At 44.9% G+C, this 21,006-nt stretch overlaps 1 protein-coding gene across 1 annotated transcript in view; it reads right to left on the bottom strand.

Moving 5' to 3' along the window:
- GRIK4 (glutamate ionotropic receptor kainate type subunit 4) overlaps positions 1–21,006 on the bottom strand; it is a 1,036,684-nt gene that overhangs the window by 76,015 nt on the left and 939,663 nt on the right. Inside the window, exons 13-17 of the mRNA XM_086958780.1 lie at positions 19,617–19,726; positions 16,290–16,463; positions 14,980–15,145; positions 8,359–8,584; positions 6,637–6,765 (exon numbers count right to left, since the gene is read on the bottom strand). Coding sequence (XP_086814906.1) covers positions 6,637–6,765; positions 8,359–8,584; positions 14,980–15,145; positions 16,290–16,463; positions 19,617–19,726 — 805 coding nt within the window. The remainder of the gene's footprint in view (positions 1–6,636; positions 6,766–8,358; positions 8,585–14,979; positions 15,146–16,289; positions 16,464–19,616; positions 19,727–21,006) is intronic.

Here is a 21,006-nt window from a genome sequence, read left to right as displayed (position 1 = left end):
TGAAACTATAAAACAGTCCAAAAAAATCTCGCACAACTATATAACATGAGTAAACACACATACCCACTACAGTGAGTAGACCGTCAACAAAATCTTCCATCCTAGGTTGCACCCTGCAAACTCCCCACACACTTTCTCACACGCTTATCCATAAAACAAATGGTTGTCCTACTCACAGATTCCAAAGCTATGTCATCTTCCTCATTAGTTCTTTCCAGAACAAACTCTGGCAACTGTACAATCTTCCTATCTGTGGTATCATGCTAGTGGCTCTCGCTAGCATCATGTAAACGGTTGCGTGTGGGTAGCGTGTGTGCACTTGGAATGCCAATAGTTGTTGGGGCAGGAGCTGGTTTGTGAATGGCAGCTGTAGATTGCTGGAGTCAGACATGGCTTGGTGTTCTCTCCCTGTTTGTTGACTACTTATGTCTCAATAAAGAACAAACCTAGAAGATACCCATCGGACAACCATCTTTTGAAACACAATGAGACAGGGGAACAACCGCAATGAGATCAGAGACCGGGAAATGTGAGAGGATGCCTCAGGCTCATTAGAGAAGCTCACTGCAGAGCACAGCCAGAGTTTGAGAGGGCTGATCATGGGCTGGCCACAGAAGATGAGGCATCAAGTGAAGCTGGTCACTGTGAAGGTGTGATTTCCTTGTTTGTTTGGTGTGTACCGTGTCCCAGCATCTGTTGTGAGGGCACGAGGATGTTGCACCATAAGACTAGAAAGAACAGTTGTACACACAAGTTACGTTGTGTAACTGCTAAATGATGGGATGAGTCTCACGTTAATACGCTCAATTTAAGGACAAGCTGGTCACTGATGCTGTTGATTGTTCTCCAGAAGTCACGACTCTCACTGACGTAACCTGTCACTAAGGACTCCTTCTCCAGCTCAGTGTATGTGAGGCAGGAAGCACATGCTGAGGCAGACATTTGTATTTGTTCCAGAGGTGCGTGCTCAACGAAGCGGAAGAGCACATGGCACACTAGTCATTGATATCGCACAGTCATTGCGTGCCAACAATGTCGGCATCATTGAGGTACAGTTTCCAGCTAGGACAGTAATGCATGGACTGAGCCCCTGCCCATATAACAGGTACTTGTTTAAGGCATACCTTCACAAACAATACACAAGAAGAGAAGGGAGAAATTGAAACAATACCCCACATTTCATTGTGTTTTATCTTTGCACATATCTGCAAAGTTTGACAAGCATAGGCTACTCAGGTTACTTTATCTTTTTATACAATAGACATGTGGAGAAGCTTGATTAGTGATTGAATTATTCCCACATACAACAGTGGCAATCTTTTTTATTTAAGTATGTTGTGTGCCAGCACGGACAACAGTGGCCATCTTTTATTTTGTTGGATTTGGCAGGCAACAGTAGAGTTCACAGCTATCATTTATGCACCAAGCAGGTGGGTTCTCTTTGTCATTTGAAGACTTCAATGAAGGATTTGTAGCCTATGTGTGATTTTTGGAGGGAGAAAACTATATGGCTGCATAAAATGTAGATATTGAAGGTTTTAAGAGGTTAAAAAAACTATCACCATTAGAGAAACATGTAGCCACAGGATTTGATGTGTTTGAGTATGCAGAACCAACCTATATAAGGCTTGGGATAGGGGTACCTTCTCCCAAATCTGAAGGGTAAAGAGGTACTTCCACCTTATGGAAGATTGACAGGAGGGATACGTCCTCCCAGACTATATTATACACACACAAAGTATCCCACCTAATATTTCAATGCAGTGCTATATGCTGTTGTTGTCAGGTGGAACACTGCCTGCCTAGAGGAGGGAGAGGAAAGGATTCATTTTCTTTACATAACCCTCACACACTCTAATAGTGTCATGCTTCATCATCTGGTTCACCTTGACTCCTAAAGGTCAGGTGGGCGACCATGTTCCACGGAGCACTTGAAAGAAAAAGACCTGGGGGTATAAAGATAAAAAATCCTCTGTCTTACTCCAAGCTATGATATAGAATCTCAAATCAAGATTCATTATAATGCATCGGCCATTCATACTTATGAAAAAATACTACGAATACTTACATTAATATGGCCTTTTTAATTACAGGTTGGACTCAAAACGAAAAAAGAACAGAGTAACAAGAAGGGCAAGCATACACTTTGCCCCTAGATGCAGTCAGTTACATGCATCTGTTGTGTATGAACTGGATACCGCGCAGCATGCACACACTAGGGAGGTGATTCTAGTCACAATGATAAAAGCCCCAGGCCTTTCTGTGCCATAGAGTAGAGCTGAAATGTGTTGGTACAGGGTCATAGGACCATTAAATCCTAATACCCTCCTTATATTCTTTTTCATATCCCGACTACTCCACTAATAAAGGGATACCTTGGAATAAGCCGAAGGATTTTTAATGAAAACATTTCTCCTCGTTGCGCCTCGCTATGCCACCCCTTGGGGTGGCGCAGTATTCTGGTGCATTTCCAGGTTTACGATTGCTCGTAAATCTGGAAATGTATCAACGAACATGGGTGTTGTGTGGGAACACCCACAGCAACGCCCATGTCACGTCCTTAACACACAACAGGTTGCGTGAAATGGGGATATATTTACGAGCACACGTAAAGCCACGCAGGTTGCGCCTCTGGTGTGTCATGCAACGTGACGCACCAACGGTGCAATAGGCTTATAAATAAGCCCCACAATTTATGTTCAGTAGGCGTGTAAGTATGACTATTTACTGCTAGAGTCTAAATCGGCTGTACTGTATTTTATATTTATAACATGTAAAGGGTGTGCGAATAACCTATGGTGGCGAGTGTAAATTGTTAAAAAACAATGAGTGACACACAATTGCCTTCACCCATGTTTGTGTCACGGTTTTTCTCATAGAATTGCTTAACTGTTTTAAAAGGAGAAAGAACAACACATTGTCGTTTTTCTTTCTACAAGAGCTCCCAATGTCTTTTTCTCAATAAAGTGGCTTTTGTGGCCTCATACACGCCCAAGCCAGTCTTGTTTAGGTGTCTGCTAAGGGCTACATATTAAATGTGTTTGGGGACCATATCGCTCGTGTGCCAGCACGTCCTCATCTCCTCTCCTTTTGCTAATAGTCAGTAACTGCTCCTGTCTGGATCCATAGTGCACTCAACTGCTTTTTCTTAGTTCTGACCTTGATGTAGCAAACTCACAACAAGGTGCCATTAAGGTTTAAGTTGCTTTCACTACTCCATTATTCATGCCCAAGTCATAGAGGTCACAGTGACAGCATAAGTGGCCCAACAACGTAAAATATAACCATAGTAGCTTCAACATGCAGTTTTGCAACACATTTTCCTATGTTCCAGAGCTTAGAAACTTCTGAAGATCAATGCCGTCTTAATGCATGGGCACGCTGGGCAGTTGCCTGGAGGCCCCATGAACATAGGGGCCAAATGCAGACCAGAATTTAACACACATTTTCCATTAAAGGTTTTTATTCCTATGAGTGGCTGTGGAGGCAGGACCCAGGGAAGAATATATGATTATACCACTATTTCAGTTACCACGCATGGCTTTACCACGCGAATTTTACCTCGCAAGTGGCTTTACCACGCTGGTATTTACAACGTAGCATTTTACTACGAGTAGAAACGTCTTACCTGCACGTCTTTCTCCACGAGCCCTTACTTCCATCCTCCTTTGAAACAAGCGTCAAAACACGTACACCAAAATAAAAAAAGGACTGCTTTTTTTACGTACACGGCACGTCTTTGGGGGAGGCTCTTTCCTCTTTCTTTTAAATTTATGTTCGTTTTTTTTTTAAAGTAACCTGCTTGTTATTTTTGGGGGGGGAGACCCCCCCAGCCCCCCTCCGAGCCCCCCCCTCCCTCTGCCCCCCCATGCCCACGCAGATCGACTTGAAGGAATACCACGTCTCCCCCCTAGCCCGTGGTAAAGACGTCGTGGAAGGTACCCTGCGTGGAAGGCACCCTGCGTGGTAAGTGTCACGTGGTAAACGTGAGTAGTGGTAATGCCTTCGTGGTAAATGATGTTTCCCCCCAGGGAACTGCTTTGCCCGGGGCCTGTAATGCTGTTAAGACGGCCCTGCTGAAGATACAGCAGTTCCCCTCCAGCATTATCAGCAACCGTTCCCGCGTGGTCCTTTTCCACAGGCCTGGCCCTTCTCCTCCAAGTTCAGCCAGCATGTCATTATTGAACGGAGGGACACACGAGCAGTAAAAATGAAGTCGATTTACACCGAGGTAACTGAAGTCCAGAAGCAACAGTGGAGGAGGAGCTCATAACTAAGAGCTGAAACTACACCTGTATCAAGTTCCATGATGTCAAAAAATGGTAGAGTTCCCTTCCCAGCACAATATAACATCCCACCACATTACAGTGCTGTTTTATAAACAATTCTTAGGAGTAAGTGTGACCTCACAACCCCCTCTAAGGCAGAGGACTATTGATTTACAAGAACATTTCATGTACAGAAGTGTTACCTTCCCAATAATTCAAAGATCTATAATGTGTCAGGAGTTTAACTTCACAAACACCTCTTGGCCAACTGGTCACCTCATGAGAACTTCCTGGGGCAGAGGATGATCAAGCAGCCAACTCCCAGGTAGAAATGTCACCTCCCAAACACTTCCTGTCTCGAGCATGCCTCCGCAAAATTCTCTCAACACAAGAGTCACCATGAAGCACTTTCTGTGTAAGTGTGGCTTCACAAAGTGAACACAAATGTGACATCAACTCCTTACCATCACTAAACTTATGGACTCATGACAAAAACCATATAAATGGGATTCCCCAAACTTCTCTATGCTGTACAGGACCTGACAAACCCCGCTCACAAAAACTTCCCATGCTAGGGTGTTATTTCAAACCCAAAGTTGAGTACATGTGTGGGGTGAGCGAGATCTCAAAATCAATGGGCCTAGCCACCATTATGAAATGGAGAAGTTATCCAATGTAATAAAAAACATCTCTCACAGAAATGAACTCCGTCTGTTGATGCGAGGTAAATGCCAACATAGACTGCCTTTCACAACATTGGGGTCTGGAGATGGTTCCACAGGATGGCCAAATTCAACTCTACATGCTCTCACCTGGCTAATGACATGGCACAATTGTACTTACTCAGTCAAGAATTAAGACGCTACCGTGTGAGATCTCTACCCTTGGTTAACATAAAATACTTGTGTAAAGGTGTGTCAGATATTTGGATCGGCTTAAGGTAGAGCAGAGCTCCAGTGGTGCATTTGGGATATGCACGGATAGGCCACGCGTTCCTTTTACACACCCTTGTTGCTCTGTTATATTGTACTCTGCTCTATTCTATTTGTAGTTTTATAAAGCACTCTTTTACCCGAAGGACATCCTGGCGTTGGTGTGTAATCACTGTACACTGATCACAAACGCAGTCTAATTTGACAAAAAACGTGCTTAATACTTTCCTAAAGGAAAAAGTATCTTAGGTCGGATTCAGAGAGCAAGGTAAAGAGTTCCATAGCTTTGAGACTGCCACAGAAAAAGGTACGGTCTGCCCGTCTAACTTTTGTGATTCTATGGATCTCCAAGAGTCCCTGTGTAGCCGATTGTAAATTATGACTAGGTTTCTATGAACAGATGATTCGCTCCGAATAAAAGACTTGTGACAGATTCAAAGGGCCGTAGTTGCAGGGTTTTTGCACAGGGCAGTGCCACAAGGAATCTTGCTGCGCTGCTCTGCGCCAAATGAAAAGGGCAGGAATGCGCCGTAGAGATATGGCGCATTCTTGTCCATTTCCCCTGCGCTGCGCACATGGGCTGCCATGTGCCAGAGCAGGCACCCTTGTGCCATGGTGGAGGTGTGTCTGTGTCGCGGGGGATTGTTTTTGTGCAGGAAGGGACACGTTCCTGCAAAAAAACAATCACGAGCCGTGGTATAACAAAACTTGAGGCCCCCCCTCAAAGTACATGGAGGGGCCGCCCCCATCTAGACACACTTAGGAGCTCTCAGGCCAGGACACAATGCTGAGGGGGCCGCCTGGAGCTTAGGGCCCCCACCTACACCGTTGGGGCTGCATTAGCCTTTGTTATGCCACTGATCACAAGAGGCGTTTTCCTCTTTCTATCTGTGCTGCAGAAGAGCAATACCCATGGAACGTCCCTTTCATGCAGAGTTCTGCGTGAAAGGGGCAAATATTGAGAAGGCCATGAAAAGCCACAAAAAGTGGCTTTATGTGGCCTTGTAAAAATGCGGCACATTAGGGCACCGGAGCATCAAAAAAGTGACGCTCTGTCGGTGCAAAAGTGCCACTAGGGGACTCGTAAATGAGACCCAGAGTGTTTTTTCTATTTTTAGCCAATTTAATTGCTTTAGACTGTTCATCGGGTGCCACGATGTTAAAACGTCCACTCATGCATGTAGCAATGTGTATTTATATGTCACATTTCTGCAAGTACATATGTCGAAATACACACTGGTATATTGTGCATGTCGTACCATGGGCAAGGCAGACGGGTATCCATGTACACCACATGATGTCACAAATATGCACATGCGCACGGGGATGATGGTACTGATACATCATCTCACTATGTCTACTAATGGCAGCACAGGTAATTTGACACCTCTGCACGTGTAGTCAGGAACCAGGAAGGACAACCATTTTATGCTTACCTTTCGCTCTATGATCCTCTTCCTTTGGGCACTTTCCACCTTCCCACCACTTGCGCTTTAGAATCTCCAGACGATTGTTTTCCTGCAGTTGGAGAATCGCCAAGTCGATCTCATCGCGGAAGGCTGAGCCTGTATCGAAAGAGGAAGTGTTAATAAACTATTTTCATCCACCTACAATCTGGCACGAGAAGAAGCCTCAAGGACTAAGAGAAAGTCCCCATCCCACATTCCAAGACACGCCACCGCCAATCTTCCAAAATTTCGAGAACCTTCGAAGTTCTCTTCTCACCTCATTTTCAGACTCTGCAGCTTATTTTAAAACTGAGGTATTTGATAAAAAGCTGGTGGGGCTGGTACAGAGCCATTCATTCAACTCCCTCCACGAAGGAAAAATCGATTCAGTATCCTGCATTTTCTCTTTAAACATTTTAAATCCTTTTAGGAAACATTCAGAACACACAAAGAACACATTCTTGCATTGCCTCACTCATTTGGGTTCCGCCACACCCGACCATCACCTCACAATTTCTGTTGTGCAAGCGAGCACACCCACATCACTCAGTGATATCGGCTGCACGTCTATCCCCCAATCCATAGATATCCACAATCATTTTGTGTTCTAACAAGCATCCCTCAACATTTAGATGGCTATGAAACAATGCCCGGCTTAATCACCATAGGGCAGCCTTTAATAAATCATTACTGCCCCATGCTGTGGGTGCCCTCTACCCATCCTGCAACAATGGGTCCAGGGTGACGACAGTTAATAAGAGGAAGGGCAATAAACAGCTATTAACGACGAACAGCCGGTGGGCAATGAGCCTACCTGCCACTGGAACTCGCAAGCACAAACCCAACCACAGTTAGTGCCTGGAATCTGAGCATTCTATTGGAGTCAATCTCAACATTCCAAGCAGATTGATAACGTTGGTATTCTGGGCTACTGTAATGCTTTTTACGTTGGTCACCCAATACTCTGACCACCAACCCCAGACACTCGTGCCAGCTTCGCTTGATCTTTTTATGTTAAAAGGATGGAACACTCAGAAGCATATTTAAAGTGGCTATAATATACTTTGGGCTCCCGATTTTATGGTATTTATTTTTTTGACATTTCCGTCTGTATTTATCTATATTTATTATTTCCGTTTTTATACACATTTGAAAATAAATACAGACAAGAAAATACAGGGTTTTCTCCTGTCTGTATTTATCTATAAAAATCAGTAAAAACGGAAAGCAAGGAGTCTTAAATATACTTTAATTCCATTTCTGAGAAGTGTCACAGTCTAGAAAGGGCTGTTCCCCTAGTTTGTGTCCCAAGATAAGTATCAAATCATCCAGTTGTTTAAGGATACAACCAAATATTTGCCTAGGCTACCATTACTGGTTCTACCCGTAGGCTGACCTTAGGCAAACTACCAATCTAGTGGCTACCGAAGGGGAATGTGTGCAAACACAATTTCGCAGTATCCCATCTGGGTAAGAAGACAAACATGCATTCCAGAAAACCCTCAAGTTTGTTCTCATTGAATACTGGCCTGAAATGTGAATGGGGTACTACCCCAGGAACAAGTTTGAAATGTGATGGTGCCACCTAGGAGCGTGCGATGCATATATACATCAAAAGAATCTGCATGTCAATCAGCACAACTGGTGGTGCGAAAGTCATGCAGCAATGTGTGTCGGTCTGTGCCCATCTGAAGGGGGTCTGCTGCATACCTACTGGCATGCCGATTCCATAGCCCTTGGTATCCAGCAGCCCTCCGACCTGCGTGAGGTTGCAGTTTCGCTGTCTGTAGTACTCATTCATAGTTGATTCCAGCAGGAATGCGTAGTTGGAGTTCAGGACCCGTGCAATCCCTTCCTCTGTGCTCTTCACAAAGACGCTAGGCTGCTTGGAGTACATGTAGTTCCACATGCGCTGGTAGGTCTGGTAACGGGAGTTCTGCAACACAGAGAAAGAGAAGCACTTGTCAAACCCACAGCGACTGAATCAATACCTGGTTGGGCGGCGGGACCTCAATTTGGGACTTCGACAACCCCACCAGTACAGGCCTGTGGGAGAGGTGCTTCAAAATTTAAATTTCCACAATCAGAAAGGTCTTGGCCAGATTATGATCTACCCAGAGAGAGACACTGGAGTAATGTGAGCATTGGATACTTGGACAAGAGTGTTGACCATGTTTGCTTTGTGAGGCATGGACTTCCATTTAGGGGTGGGTGAAGAATTCTGCTCCGCCAGTGGCGTTTGCTGAGTTTTGCCCACTTTCTGAAAAACTCTGCAAAGTGACATGGAGTTGAGTCACTGTAAGTTGGCAAGAGCGCATGAGAAAAAATTGCGCGCTATACCTCCTCTCTACCTACAAAAGAGCCCCTACATTACATCCTACGCGGTTTAAAAGCAAGTCTGAAAAAGGCAACCTGGGAGAACAAAAGGCAAACGAATGATGAATTTTGGGCAAAAATAAAGCACGATTCAAAACAAAAAAACAGCGCCAACTTTTGGAAAAGAATTCATAGCCTGCAGCGGCCAGGGCACCACGGGATAAGCTCACATATATCAGAGCCAGTTTGGGCAGATTACCTGCACAATCATTTTAATCAACCCAACCAAGACAACTCCACAGGTCCGACAACACAAGGAAATGAGCTTATTACGGAGATCAGTGAAACAAGGAAGGTAGAAAAAGGGCCCAGAAACGCAGGAGAAAACATCAGAGCACAACATGACCAACAGAAGGCAGGGGGAGAAAAGAATAACAGCACATCAACATTCAACCCTGAAAACGACATCAAAATAACTATTAATCGAATAAAAACTCAAATAAAGAAGGGGAAAACGGAAGGAGCCCCGGGCCCAAACGGGATACCACCATCAATATTCAAACATGACATTGAATTTTGTAGCGATATCTTAGTACCACTATTTTCGAGCACACTGGAATTAGAGACATGCCCGGAATCCTGGAAAGGATCTATCGTAAGCCCTATCTATAAGCAAGGAGACAGGAGCAATCCTGCCAATTATCGGCTGATAGCCCTACTAGATATAGAGGCCAAATATTATGCCGGCATTCTATTAGAAGAACTGACTTCATGGGCAGAGACAATGCATATAATTCCATCGACCCAAACAGGATTTTGCAGAGGACAGGGTACTTCCACAAATATCATGGCTCTATCCCTACTTACAGATGCGGCAAAATTAGGAAAAAACTCGCTGTTTATGTGCTTCATAGACTACAGCTCAGCCTTTAACCATGTGGACCGGGGTAAATTATGGCAAAAGCTTGAAAAATGGGGGATACCCCACCCCCTCTTGAGGCAACTCATCCTACTCCACACCAACACGTGGCTCAAGATCAAGCTGGGAGACGGGACGCACCTTTCAAGGTGAATTAAGGCCTGAAACAAGGGTGCGTCCTAGCCCCGACCCTGTTCAACCTTTACTTGGCAGATCTACCAGGGGAACTGGACAGTACCAAATCGCACGCCCCGCGGCTAGGGGACATTACGTTGACCAATCTCCTCTATGCCGATGATCTTGTCCTAATAAGCCGCACCCCAACAGTCCTCCAACATCTTTTGAACACTACTAGTTCATTCTCGCATCGTAACGGCTTAACTATCAATTTGAAAAAAACAGGAATCATGGCTGTGAATTACAACAAGGCCAGGAAAAACAATTGGCTCCTGGATGGTCACAAATTGGACCAAGTGACGTGCTACAAGTACCTGGGTGTCCTACTGGATAGCAGAGGGTCGTTTAAACCTCAACTAGAGTCGCTACACCGAAAAGGAACCATGACCTTCCCCGCGATTAAACCCTTGAAGAAGCTTCTGCCTGACCACACGCTCGACCCCTTTTTGCAGGTACTGAGAGCTCGTCTCCAACCGACACTAACATATGGGAGTGAACCAACTTTTGGAAAAGACGCTCTGACAATAGACAAAGTAATCGCCAGAACCTACAGGTCAATCTTCCAGCTTCCTAGTTATGTCTCACCAGCACAAATCGGTCTGGAGTTCGGGGTACAAAAGCAAACAGTGGAAAGAAGGGGCAGCTTCATAAAATGCTGGCACAAGATCAGAAACGCAGAGCCAAGCACCCTAAATTCCCACCTCTGGACTGAGCTGCAAAGACGCGAACGATCACACGCTAGAGAGTATCTGACGGAATCTCTACAAAATCTTGAGTTGACTGGCCTTTGGAACAGCCCAGTAGACCATAAACACTTTAAAAAGCTGGTAACAAAAGTAACTAAAATAACATCCCTGCTGGAAGACAAAGAAACCCTGGCAAAAAGGGCACACGGATGGATAGTCTTAAACGACTATAAAACTCTAAAGCCTCAAGTGTATTTAGATCAAGGATTTAAAAAGAAGATTAAGGAAAAATTCCTAAAGCTGCGGATAGGCATTCTTCCGATTCTCCCTCATCTGGCTCCATGGAAGAGGACTCAGGACGACCAAATTTGTCGACTCTGCAAAACAGGTCCTGAAGATCTAGTCCACACAATATGTATTTGTCCCAGCTTAACGAACCTAAGAAGAACACTATTACGTGCAATATGGAATCAGAAGGGGATTAGATCCTGTCAACAGGCAGTCAAACTGTGTTTCAATCCGCAAGAGATTCAACTAAACTGCAGAATTACAAAATACCTTGACGCAGTGGCAAAAAGAATTAATGAAGCAGAAAAAGAGGTAAATGTGCAATAGCCAGACACTGCTCTGAGCAACTCTGAGCTTACGATCCAAACAAAGTACATTAACTGACTAATCGACAATATGTACTACGCAAATAATTTTAAATGTTTGATAACCAATTTTTATGTATTTTAAATTGTGAGTTTTAATTAACTGTGCAATAAATGTACTACTACTACTACTTCCTCTCTGCGGGATTTCACAATGCGGGCGGTCGCGGCAGGTCACGACTGCTCGCATTGAGAAATCTGCCACTCGTGTTGAGGAAGCTGCTGCTCAGGTAGAATGTCTACTCGAGTGGCAGAAAGATTCAGCACCCTCTGGCACGATGCGTATTGCCATTCACAGTGATTTTACAGCGCTAGACGATCTCCTGGCGCAAAAAAACCAGTGCAAGCAGTGCAACTTAACAGACTCCATTGCTGTCAGAACTCCATGGATTGCAGTGGAGATTTTCCAGCACTTCATGGAGTTCTGCAGAGTGAAGCTGCGCGCACTCCACCCAGGCCTACTTCCATGCTGTGTATTTTTAGGTATAGGAAGCTGGCTAAGCAGACCTATCTTATGAAGAGCATCCCTTGCGAGCGCAGCTGTGAGTTCTCAGCATATCTTTGGTTGGTGTGCCCATGCAAGCTATGTTGTGTGTACTCAAATACAGCATCAATCTGTGCCCATATTTCTCAGGCTCTGGCATTCCTGTTAGAAGTAGGACCATGCTCTGACAATCACACACCTGAGATATACTAAAGGGAAATGTGCATGGACCTTTGGCCAACACCAAAGAACAGACAGGATTGCTGCAATGTTTAACGTATGTAGTCAAAGAGCTTTTCAGTTAAAACATAATGATGTGCCATTGAACATTTTTTATTTTGCCTTTTATGATAGAGTGAACACAATAGCATTAAAAATCAGAGATGTATGGCAAGCAGGCACTACTAGCTGAGGCGTGGAGAACTGACAGCCTTGGGAAGGCACGCACCAGACAAGAGGAAAGAGAGCAGAAGAAACAAACACAGACACTTGACTTCTCTGCAGTGATGAACAAAGCGCTATCAAGAATCAATACAAGCTACCATAGAAACAGCTTTCATGGCGCACAGAACTCAAGAGAGTTGATCAAAACCAACTCACGATTTCATGCTATAAACTTGCATTGCCTTCTAAGTCACAGAAATGGATGAAAGTTTCAAAGAAGTACAAAAGACCTCAATAAATGAAAGCTGAAAACATCAAGCATCTATACCAGTCCAGTCAAACTCATGCCGCTAAAAGCCAGATACACGATAGACGTTTGAGAGAGCCGCAAGATACTTTTTCATCCAATGAATCAAAATTGAATCTACTTGAAAAGCTAGAACGTACCCTGAAAATGTGACATGGATCTTACCATCTGGAGCTACATATGAAAACCATATCTAAACCCTTAAGCGCCTCAAATAGGTAAGGAAAGAGACACTCTTATCCCAAACGTGTCAGCTCATAAACTTACCTCCTCTCAGAGTAGGACCAAACATCTAGCTCCCCTATCTCCAGGCAGCTACCATAAGTTATCTGATAGGAGCCACGAACACTCTTTTGACATTATCTCGACTAGGTATTTCAGTCCGCCTATCATAAGCAGAATAATTGTATTATTTTGTGGTTTATTTAAAAGACACTATCTGCAACCCCAAGATAATATCTACCATCAAGTGCCGAATGTACCACCCAGTTTGAGGCTGATTAGAAAAAAGGGACGCACAAAAAACTGCCAGGGAAGTTGAATAAGGATAATATTCTCGACCTGTACAGTCAGGGCTAAATGAGCTTTAGATCCATCAAACAAGGCCTCATTTTTCATTTTGGGTCCGATTTGACTTTTAGGTTTTCTTGAGAATGGTGCTACATGCCAAAATGGCCTAAATACTCCTGCGACTCCAACCACATTCCACATGGAAGAAAACAACTACCTGAGAGTCAAGGCTGACTGAGGAGATTGCCATGCATGTGCCTGTTCCTCCTCATCTTCACTTCCGGTCCCGTGACATGACAAGGGTTCATCTGTCATTAGTGCAACAGACTCAAAGGCCCTGAGCCTATTACTTTGAGGGGCCCATGGGTTTGAGGAGCCCACCACACCCAATTATTACTTGCTTTTACTTCCTAGCCAAGGGGATAGTGCTATTTTCGTGTCTTTGGTCAGGGCGTTTTGAACCACAGTTATGCTGTCCGCTACTTCTTATGTCTCCCATCTTCCTCGGACTCCTATCCTTGCTGTTAGTTTCTCTGCTCATCTCCTTGTCATAGCGGCGCTCCAGCTTTCTACCTGCTGTCACTGTCTATCAGTACCTGACCAGTCATTGGCTTCCAGTTTGTCACCAGCCCTGCAACCCTGTTGTGTCACACAGACACCATTTTGGAATGGGGAGTTCCTGAAATCCCTTGTCGTTCTCTTTTGCCAAAACCTGCTCTGCTGACATCAACTAGTCTCCCAATTGCCGACCCGCAGTCTCCGCCCCTCCTTGTCTGAAGCTCTACCACTTCCCTTGCTTGCTTTAAATTGGCTTTCTTGTCATAACACTCCCACCCGAGGTGTCATGTCATGGAACCCGCAATCATCACATACATGCGTGACCAGTAAGAAAGGAAACATAGACCAGCAGGCGTGTATGTAGACAACTAAGCGGGAGCATCTACTGCTTGTATAAAGTCATCCAGCACTGCAGAAGATTATGTTATGCTGCAGAGCCATGATGCAGTGGCCACAGAGAGAGACTTGGGCATGTTAAGATAAGGCCCCTTTCTGTTTGAATGCAGACTTCAAATGAATATGTTGCGAGAAACAACCTGCCTGCTCCCTGGGTCTTGGTGAACATGGGGCCTCCTGCATTTATGTTCACAAGCAAGCAGCCTCTGAGTGACATGCCAGTGCAGAGTTTACATGGGCGTGGAGGGTCCCCAAGTATTCACAAGCCTCTTTGAGACAACATTCAGCACTCTAACATTGTTGACCCCGGTTCTGTTACCATTCCATTTGAAGTGTGTTGAAGCGGCAAGCGGGAGCATCCTCGCCCACCAGCCTGTGGCATTAAAGAGCTCCAAAGAGCAGGGCAAGTTGAGTGCGGGTGGACTGCCCTTTGGAGTAGGGCCAACACTGATCTTCAACTATTTAGTCCCTGTCTGTAATGACACAACAAACAAAAAATTGAATGGAATGGAATGCTACCTAAAGCATTTAAGTGGTTATGATTTATTCTCACCTTATATCCATCACATTTTCGTTCTTTTAAGATCTCTTTATGGCATGGCCCATGGCTGATCTCATTATTCGTTTATTTAGTCATTTTATAGAAGCTAAAAGAGCACTTTTGATGACTTCTGGTTCATGGAAGTCTTGAAAGAGACATTCAAGAAGTCTTGAATGAGACACTAATTTGGAATGTGAGAGGCGCTTACGTGAAGTGTAGCCTTTTCCAATGTTGTGCAGTCATGACCCTTTTCCTGAGTAATTCTCACTTATCAAAAACTTATATTTCAACCCCTTTAAGGAGTGTCTGGCATTTTCCCTACTGGTCACACAGAGAAAGGTAAAGCACCAATGCCGTTCTCTACAGCCGAGCATCCCCCGAAAACCACAACATGATTTACTTGGAAGAAGGTCATGCTGGAGCCGCCATGGATGGTCCCATACTCGATCGCCGTCTGATCCGCCAAGTCGTCCACCGACTCAATGGGCACATCCATGCGCTGGACTGTCAGGAAGGCCGCCAGGTTGGCTGTGTAGGAGGAGATGATGATCAGAGTGAAGGCCCACCTGTAAAGAGACGGAGAGGCATACCTGTAATGCAGAACATAGTGCATACTACTTGTCATCTACCTGTGTCTAAGCATCCATAATGGATTGGACCTCATTCACATTGGGATAAAGTGATCTGTCTGGACTCACAGTTTTGGTCAAAAGAGGGAATATGAGTTGTAAACTTGGGTTGCCATGGTCAACAGTAATCATTCTGGCACCATCTTTATAGTACGGTAGAAGGAAAATACAAGGTACTGACACAGAGCTGCAAGAAAGATGTAAGTCTAGTCATGGAGTTAGGGCTGGATTCAATGTTTTTATTGCCCTTCGTGAAAATGTCCATGTACATGTCGACTCGCACCGGCCTTTACGGGGTCACACACACATAACTGTGATAAGCAAATGCAATGGCATTTTTTATCGTTTGTAAATACCTTGTATCTCTTCCACATTCAAAATAATTAGTGATATTGGCACTCACTCAAGGTGAAATTATCTTAAAAGAAACTACAATTGACCTTGCTTAACATATCTAAAAGGTACGCTTTTTAATGCCGCTGAGAAAAAAGAAAAATTCTGTTTGTATTTTTTTTAAACCGTAGTTGTTTTTGGTGCAACTGCCACCCAATACTGTTACCTTCTTAATAAAATACAAGCAGTGCATGCTTTTTACTCTTTGACAGTACACCAAAAGGTGCCATTGAGAAGCTTAAATGCGCCTAAATAGCACACTTGTTGTTTAAAAAATAGACATTCTAGCAACAAAACAATAAAGCTGAGATCAGTTGATTTCATTGGATGCAATATTTTGCATTCCCTGTGTTTTCGTGCAGCTCCAGTCTTGTGTACTGATGTGCCCAAGTTTTGGGACAGGTCTCGGCTAGAGCATGGGTTATATACTCAAGCACCAGACTCCATTTTATTCTAACAGGATGTTACACCTCTGCCAAAGCAGAGCATTATGAAGCAATAATATGGGACCCACACAGGCATATCAAAAGGCCAAGTGAATGCATAAAAAACCACCAGTATGAATGTCTCCAGATCTCAAGTAGCTCCTTCCCCAGTTGTCATTCAAAGCCATGCCTGCATAGGGGTGGTCACAGGACCGCTGCAGAGCCCTAAGGCAGGGGACGCAACAGAGTTTATTAAGCCTTACCAGACACCGCTGACACACCGCGTGGACAGAGCGCGTGGGGCGATTGTCGATCCCTGCTGCATGAAGCCACCGACTGGGAACCAAAGGCTGTTCCCCAGCGAGTACTGGTTTACCACCAGGTTACATCTGCCCTGTGCACAGGGGTGAGGGCTGTACCACTCGTATGGTGTTAACCTGGCAACACAAGAACAAGAAGTCAGAGAGCTCGAGCCTCGTACACCAAGTGCAAAGTATGCAAGCAGCAGACAATTTAACTCAACAGCTAAATAATAGCGACTGAAGCAAACTAAAGACAGTGGCCCTGATTACAAGGACTGAGGAGCGAAAGGAACGCATGATTTATGCTTTAATTTTGTTGTGCATTATTATGCCATTTTTGGTTTTATCTCACTTGGTTTTATCTGGTGTGGGAGAGCCAAACACAATGAGGTGATGGATGCAGCAGCAGTAGGGAAGCCTCACTCCATATGTTTAATTTCTAGCAGAGGGAGCATTGTAGGATCCTCTTGCTAGAAAGAAAAACCTTTCCATTCCCTCCTGTACTCCCCTACCCCTCCCTCACTTCTACACCCCTCCCACGGGCCTGCGCATCCATTTAACATCTGCTCACAGCAGGTGGTAAATATATGCAGTAAAAGTGAATGGAATAGTGGATTCTGTGTGGCTTTACAACCCAAAAATCGGTCCCACATGGTTATTTCTCATTCCATTGGGTTTTACTCAAAATTGCACGGTGCGGGGGTGATTTTATGGGACGGAAACAGAAAAATTGCATGCAGTTTCATGTGGTTTAACTGGGGACCCAGTACTGTGCAATTCTGAATTAGGGCCATAATCTTCTATAAATCTAGGGGCGGATTACTTGGAATTCACGCAACGCAGTGTGGCAAGTCAATTTGCTGTGCTGCGTTGCATGAATGGGAGTGAGCAGAAAGTGCCCTATCTAATGGGTTATGGAGCTCTTAAGCTTTCTCCCTGCGCTTGCGCACATGAGGTTGTCTAGCGCCAATGCAGGCACCCATGTCTGCCTCTTGTTTTTGTGCAGGAAGGTATACCTTCCTGCACCACAACATTCCTTAACCCCTTGCATGCTGATGGCGGCCCCCGTCCGTCATGCACTAAGGCGCTCGTGTGCTGATGACGGCTGGGGGCAGTCATAAACCCGCCCACTTGCGATTTAGCCACACAGGCACAGAATTGCAGTCGCATGCAAGGGGTTAAGGAATATTACAAGCATATTTCTCTTTCTGTGTGTGCTACAGAAAGCTGCATACATATATGCCTTTCTGGTGAAGGCGTATCATTCTGAAGCATTCCCAGGTTTAGTAGCTTTTGTAAATCCGGGAATGCGCCAAAATCCAATTGTAGCTGCATGGGAACACCCATGCGCCCCCTATGGAACGCCTTCCCAACACGAGGTAATGCAAGATAGCGCTATGCGCTGCCTTGTATTACTTTGTATTTACTAAATTTAAACACTTTGCATAGTTTAGTAAATACCAAAAATAATTTTGCATCGAGGCTGCACCACAAAAGTAACACACCCCGACACAAAAACCTAGTAAATCTGCCCCCAAATTTTAAAAACGTCAGAATTCTTTGGAACACCACCCACAGACGGATTGGTGTCACTACAACGCAGGTTATTACAACGCCTGCTGTTACAACGCGATTTTTACATCGCATACCACTACAACGCATAGTGCTTTTAGGCGCTGGATAGTGAATTATTTAATTTACTATTCCAACTCCAGTCCCCGTGGATAGTAGGGAAGGTGTTGGATAGTAAATTAAATATATTCCCTATCCTAGAGCGCCCCCCAGCGCAATGCGTTGTAATGGTTTGCGTTGTAATGGTTGCGATGTAATGGTAGTGCGTTGTAATAAATGCGTTGTAAGTGATGTTCCCCCCCACAGACTACTGAAAGCCCCATGCGGATATGTTAAAGGCAGACTTTGTGAAAAGAAATCACAATAGTAAAACATCTCATGTATGTGGAGAAGTGTGGCTCACTGGTTAGAAGCGGCAGACCCTGAAGCAGAGGTCGACCCGGGACCAGGGTTCAATTCCCAACGCGGCAGGGTCTTGGGTCAATGTCCGCGGACTCGATAATTCTCACCTAGGTGCCTACGCTAACCATGGGTCCCACTCTGAAACTCTGGGCAATAGCTTGCTTAATCTCCACAACGGCCCTAGCAGCGCCAGGATGCCTGGCTTCACCTTGGGGGTGCCCTCTCACAGGGAAAGCCAAGACGGGTTCCCCAGTAGTATACAGCGCCAGGATGCCACGTGTTGGGGTAACAGTGCGCTTTACAAGTATACATACATTACATTTCATTACATTACATGTGTGTGGACATGTAAATCATTAACCCAGTTATGAAGTGTTACATCACATAACGTACTGATGTGGCCTTTTATAGCGGGCACCTCGGTCCAGAACTTAACCTTGTTTAAGGCTTGATTTATATCTTGGCTGCAAGAATACTCCATCACAACTGCCAAGATAATGGTCCGCCTACCAAATGTAATTCTTGGTTGACCACTGGTGTAACCATAGCAGAGACTAGTCAGTCTTAGTCGCATTTACACCTCTCCGATGGCCCGACGGCGTAAGGGCAATCAGAGGTTGACCTCTATGTCCGCACACCGGGTGGATATACAAGTCAGTTTTCACTGCCCATCATCTCCAGGAAAAAACTGCCTGGAAGGGGCAGTGAAAACTGTCTAATGCTCCTCTCGCCATGGGCGATAACTTCCATGGCAAGGGGGGGCATTTAAAAAAAAAAAAAAAACGTTTGACGGACAGACCTGTCGTGATGACGGAGCCATGCGTCAAACTTTAAAAAAGCATTGGCAAGAACCGCTGTGGCCACGATTCCTGCCAAAGCTTTAGAAATGACAGCCAGCTTGGCGGTCGATTCTAAATTTGGTGGGCAGGAACTCTGTCAGAGTGACGGAGTGGTTTACTCCGTCGCCCTCAGAGTAAATTCCATCCGTCAAAATCCAAACAACCCCCTTAATTACAATCTCTGATGTAAAAGCTCAATTGATTGGTGGAAATAGCTTGTGTTTTTTAACTTGCTAGACGTAGCCTACTGTTTGTGTAAAACAACGCAGTGCCTCAATTAAAGTGGTCAACTCTGGGAAGTATTTTCATTTAAATGTAACAAATTGAATCTAAGGACAGTAGGATAGTCGGACAGGGGCGCTGTAGGCGTCTTTCTGTTGTCATTCTACCTTTGGATTCATTCTCTGCAATTCATGTAGTTCCTACATGTGGACACTTGATGGCGAGAAAGGCCAAGAAACCAGAAGCCCATTACCTTGCCACTAAGAAAAGTACACAGCTGACGGCTAGGTAGGCCAGCAGCATGAACAGCCACACACCAGGGGAGAATGGGTCCAGGAAGGAGAAGTATCCAGGTTTGCGACCCTAAAAAAAAAATACAAACGCATTATTTTATGTTTGATGTAGCCAGGTGTTTTTCAGAGCGCGAACAAGACCCCGAGGGTACTCTGAGCGCTGTACAAAAAATCAATTTGCAAGCACAGAGATAAAAAGAGACATGATTAGTATATGTACATGAGAAAGGATTATACATAATCATTACACATTAGGTATTCTTTTAACACAAAATATGTTTGCTTGCAATAGGGTATGGGGGAGGGAAGTGTCCATAGCACGGATAACAGCAATGGCTAGATGGCAGTGATGGCAAAATCGGAACAGGAAGCTAGAATTCGAATCCTGATTTCCCTCCTCACAGCAACGTGTGATCCTGGGAAACCCGCTCTTCATTTCCCTTTGCTTACATTTCCTCTTCTGAGAAAACTGAGCATTTAGAAAACCGCTTAATGGTGGTCTTTAAAACTATGAAAAACATATTTGATATTTACCTAATGGTCGCGCGGGCCTACCCATAAAGGTCAGTTGTTTTGCTTGAATTTCGGGACTGTCAAGCGATCCGTTGTCATGGATACCTAATTCTATGGCGCCCTCGCAAGATTTTAGATTTACTGCTAGGAGGCTGTTTGGACTATGCTAGTGGGCCATTGTTCAGCCCTAACCATCTCGGACTGCCTGCACAGACCCAGCAAAAGGGAGTAGTACGATGAAGTACGTGTTTTTGGATATCACTGGCACTGCAGCACCATACGATACAAAACAAAAAATACAACAAATTGTATAAAGCGCATGGCTGCATCCGAAGAGGCGTTCTGGCGCTAGCGGCTTAAAAGTAGAACAGGCAACTAATCAAACGAGAGGTCAGGAGGGCGATACATCAAAGATATGAGTCTTCAGAAGCTTACAAAATAGATCCTAAGGCAACGAGTTCAGAGTTTGGCGGTCAAGAAGGAAAATGAGTGGCCACCTTTTCTTACCTTGTAGTCACATGGCTCGAGTCGGGGTACCACGCGGGTGGATGGCGTCCCCCCACTTATTTTACCGGGAGCTCGATAACTGAAGCACATGGAGCCACACATTCACTCTTTGGCCTCTCTGGGGCGAGATCGGAGCCCATTCAGAACTCTGCTCACACGTTGGCTTCTCTGATGCAATCCCATCTAATAGGTGAGCGAGGGGAGGCAGTGAGTCTGATGGTGCAAGTCACCTTTCATGGCGTCACTTCCTGTCGTGACGTCAGCGTCCCCCCACTTTTGTTTTTTAGGACTTGTGCCCTGCTTGTGGAGCTTGGGAACAGGTAAAAGTTT

The sequence above is a fragment of the Lissotriton vulgaris genome, chromosome 2_1 (assembly GCF_964263255.1).
Source record: "Lissotriton vulgaris chromosome 2_1, aLisVul1.2, whole genome shotgun sequence".
Taxonomy (NCBI): Eukaryota; Metazoa; Chordata; class Amphibia; order Caudata; family Salamandridae; genus Lissotriton; species Lissotriton vulgaris.
The sequence above is the reverse complement of the archived record's forward strand: the minus strand, read 5'-3'. Positions and strand labels throughout refer to the sequence as shown.